Source organism: Musa acuminata, chromosome BXJ2-6 (assembly GCF_036884655.1).
Source record: "Musa acuminata AAA Group cultivar baxijiao chromosome BXJ2-6, Cavendish_Baxijiao_AAA, whole genome shotgun sequence".
NCBI lineage: Eukaryota > Viridiplantae > Streptophyta > Magnoliopsida > Zingiberales > Musaceae > Musa > Musa acuminata.
Genome location: NC_088343.1, coordinates 3,100,205 through 3,104,641, shown reverse-complemented (window position 1 = coordinate 3,104,641; position 4,437 = coordinate 3,100,205). Strand labels below are relative to the sequence as shown.

The window sequence follows — 4,437 nt, the reverse complement described above, 5'->3', positions numbered from 1 at the left end:
GGTCGATTGCCAAAGGAGCGAACAAAATCGAAGGTGGAAGAGACCCTGCGATGTATTGGCAGAGGCCACACATGGAGGGTTCACAATTCGAGTTCATCCCACAAGGATCAGAATGCAATAGAGATGTCACCAGGAGGCAACATGGTGCAGCGGATCGTGGTGGAACAGTTCGTGGCAATGCGATACACACGATTTTGTCCCGTGAGGGATGAGATCATATGGAGGTATGATCGGGAGCTACTGGAAGCTCCACTTCGGTGAACAACACGATGGCAATAAGGGCTATGGATTCAAGGAGTGAAGATACAGGTTATTATGAAGAAGTCTGGTAGGTGTCCTTTTTGCATTATGTCATAAATTTCTTGGTAGTTGTCTTTTAACTAATATATAATATGCTAGATTGAGATTCCATAATAAGTATCTAGGTGATGTTTGTTTGATTTGATGAACCCTAGCATTTTTAAAAGTTGAGTCAAATGACGTTGAACATTCTTTCTTAGTTTCTTGTTTTTGACTTGATAGTTCTATACTTGTTCTTTCATGACAACATGAATATTCGAAGTAGCTTTTTAACTTTTCTAAGTATTTTGCAGAAGGATGAAAACTCTAGTATTGAGGATTATTTTGGGGATGAAGTACTAAAAGTGCGAGCTTGTGGGATGTCATTTATTACACTTGGAATAAATATCCGGTTAGTTAATCTTTTTAACTTGTGACATCAGTAAATGTTGCTTTATTTTTTGTGGTGTTTAGTTTTAGAGCATAGCTTCTTAGTGTCAACCACAACAAGAATCATGTGATGTTATAGGAAATTCGGTTTTCATGGTTTCAACCTTCTACAAAAGTAGATATGTTCTAGAATAACCAAATATCGTAAATGACTCCCTTAAATTCTTAGCATCATAATTGATCCTAAATTTCTTCTGACAACGTGTTGGCATCAATATTGTTGTATGTAAATTTCTTGGGACAGAAGATTGACATATTATGTATTGCATTTAGCTCACTTGTAAATCTAGCATTGTTTCTGATATAAAGCACAGTATGTAACAAGCAGGTAGGTAATTTCATAGTTTAAAGGAAGATCCCACAATTGAGGTGCTTTCTTGAGTGTACAATTTCACATCGGCATGCTTCTTGATAACTATGTTTAGTAAATTGTTTACAGATATCTAGGATCAGAGATCCTCATAGATTGATTTTGTTTTTATCAAGTAAAATATTTAATATATGAAGATTTAAAACAATCATTATGTACTTCAATAAAAGATTTATTAGTTGCATGGAGTGGGACATGCATGTTCTAGTTACGTTGGCTTGAGTCTGTACTTGACTTGATCCATCCTTGGGAACTATTTTATCATATTTCTACTGATTGCACTTCCATTTGTGTATTTGTCAATTATTTTTGTCCCTTCCCTATGATTTGTAATTTTTGATTTGTTGATGTGCCTTAACTTGCGACGGCTGCTATTACAGCGAATGTCAAAATCAATCAAAATGGTTTCTAAAGGTGTGATGAAGGAACACCTTCTGCTTGTTGCAAACAGCATGACTTGCACTGGAAAACTTATCGGTTTCAACACTGGTGGTTATAAGGCGCTCTTTCGTTCTTTCAAAGTTGAAGTACCATTTACTGAAGCCACTTTATTTGTAAGTGCATGTCTGAATATTTAAGCTCTTCTTTGTTCATTTACATCAAGTGTGCTTTTTAATTTTGTCTGATAATAACATTAGAATGTTTCTATTCTTCTTGCAGACACCAATGAAATGCTTTGAAAGAGCTGCTGAGAAGCGTCAGGTTGATTCATTAGCCAGTGTGGTTTCATCCTGTTCATGGGGCAAAAATGTGGCTATTGGGACTGGTGCACACCATTCCAGATTCTTTGGGATAAGAAACAGGTTCCATTTTCCATTCACCCAATACCATGTACCCATGACTTTATTGAAATATTTGTACATATAATGAATGAGAGTTAATTTACCTTATTTCTGCTGTGACAGATGGCAATGAACAAAGATATTGGAAAAGGAGTCTATGACTTTCTGGAGTTATCAAGGGAGACATCCAGTGGAGAAGCAACTGGCAGATATCTAGCAGATGTTGATGAAATGGCAGAAGAAAATGGAATTTGTCTATCACCTGACCTCGATGGATGTATGACTTTTGATGATGTTGAGTACAACTTTCAGAAAAGGATTGGCCTGGTAAATGGAAAATCTGGCGAGTCTAGCTGGGAAGTGGATCCAGTTTCGGTCAAGTCAGGTAACCGGGAGGGATGGGGAGATAAAGAATCAACTCATGTGGACAACTGTGAATCCCCAGCAACCAAACATAATGTTTGGTCTAGTTGGGATTCCATCCAAGTGAAACAAAAGACTGTTGAATCTGAGAATCTGGCAGGTGATACTGTACCTGGTGAAGATATGGATGCACAGAAACATTCTGGCACAGCAGATGAGTCTGTTGCATGGGGGAAATGGACGGCAGACGGGAACTCAACTGCCTGGGACAAATTGTCTCACAGGAATTGTTGGAATGAGGCAAGCAAGACCAAGGTGGATTTGAAACATGGTGATGAGAGAGATTAGTTGAGAAAGAGGTGAACAGGAGAAGGGAAGGGAAACATAGGTTCAACAGCCACAACCTAAGTTCCTCAACTTGTTTTCCAATAGGCTTGGCTAATGAAAGGATACACTACATCTGTTATGTATTAAAGCATCAGTAACTTACCTGGCATTGACATTTGAAAAGCACCCACAACTGCTCTAAATAAGTCATCAATAACTTATCTGATGGGCTTTTCTGAAAAGGAAGCATAAGTGTTCTAAACAAGGTTTAAACTAGAACAATTTAAATGTATCTCTAAAGGCTTAAATTTATTTATTGGTCTCATCTGCTGCAGTGTACATATGGTGGTGGGTATTGTTCATACTACAGTGACAGAAATAGTAAAGAGCCCCATTACAAATGACTTTAAACCAAATGAAGCCCAAACTAAACTTAAACAAATTGCACAAAATCCAGTATCAAAACCTTTAAGCTAGTAGATAAGAAAATTTAATAAACTCTTGGGTGGATCAGCAGGCCTTGATGTTTCATCGATGGCTATCAGAGACTGGCTAATGCTTCCACCTTCCCTATTGGTTATGCATACCTTCATGCAGCAGATCAGAGGTGTTTAATCTCACATCATCTAGACGTCTGAGCCCTAACCCAGGGACTTTGGATGCTGCTGTTAGTGCCTTGATTTGGAGATTGTTACTTCTCATGTCATCAGGATTGGGTTTTATGACCTTGCTTAGAATTGCTTTACACAACCTTATTTCGATGATCGTAGAAACCATCCAATCCAATGTTATATACTATGATGTATAAATGCTTATGGCTATCACATTTTATTTAAATAGACATCATAAAAGTGACAATGAGCTCATACATTTTTATATAGAGAGCTTATTATTTTGCACGATTATGCTATGATTAAATTTAAAAATTCTGGTCTCAATAATTAGTTCTATACACATTGTTTATTTTTCCTCATTTATTATATTAAGGGTAGGAAAGACCATGAACATGATTTCTTACCTAACTGACATATGTTTATTTTATATTCCTATTTGATTCATGAGAGTTTGAATATAGGGCCTAAAATAGCAGTTGAACTTGGGTGAACAATTTTCCCTAAAATGTCCTGCTTTTCTCACGTACATATTATTGGTTGGTCATGGAAAAACTATCCTTTTAGATGTTACTTCGTCAATGAACAAATTGTATGATATTTGTAACGTCATGCTTGCTCTGATGGTATACATATCTTGGTTATGATATATTATTTCAGTGATGGCAATCGACTTTCTGCTGATGATCAAAAGTTCATCTCGGAGAATGTTTTCAAGTACCACCCTGATAAGCAATCAAAGGTGTCTGATCAAGTTGACTACATTATGGTAAGCTGGACGAGTCATGTGTTCCCAATAAAGCGACAAGGGCATTGCATGACAATGGTCCAAACCATGGTTTTTTTTTCCTTAAATTAATCTTATTTAGTTGCAATGTCACATAAAGATATATTTATTTTGCTGATGGCAGGTTGACAAGAACATGAGCTTCCAAGACTCGAGGTGCTTTTATGTGTTATCATCGGATGGCACAAGTGCAGACCTCTCCTGTCTCAAATGCATGGGGAGTCCTTTTGTAAAAAGTATTTTAAGAGGCTTCGTTCCGGGCCTGCCATGTTAATGACGTTGCCATCTCATCCCATGAAAGGGTTAAACCAGGGCTTAAAATTTTGTTATGTCAATAATGCTGATGATAACCATTATTTTCTTTAGGAAACTTGTTATGTGAGGCATATCAGGTAAAATTTCACTATTTTTATTTTTATTTTTATTTTCATTACGAGAACTTTATGTAACGGTTATTATTAAATATCT

General features: G+C 36.7%; 1 protein-coding gene across 1 annotated transcript; it reads left to right on the top strand.

The window, feature by feature from the left end:
• Positions 1-535: 535 nt before the first annotated feature.
• LOC135614256 (uncharacterized) lies at positions 536-2,896 on the top strand. The gene is made up of 4 exons (XM_065111412.1): positions 536-691; positions 1,480-1,653; positions 1,760-1,902; positions 2,005-2,896. The coding sequence occupies exons 3-4, from the start codon at positions 1,837-1,839 to the stop codon at positions 2,590-2,592; spliced, it is 654 nt and encodes a 217-aa protein (XP_064967484.1). The 5' UTR covers positions 536-691; positions 1,480-1,653; positions 1,760-1,836; the 3' UTR covers positions 2,593-2,896.
• The last annotated feature ends 1,541 nt before the right edge of the window (positions 2,897-4,437 follow it).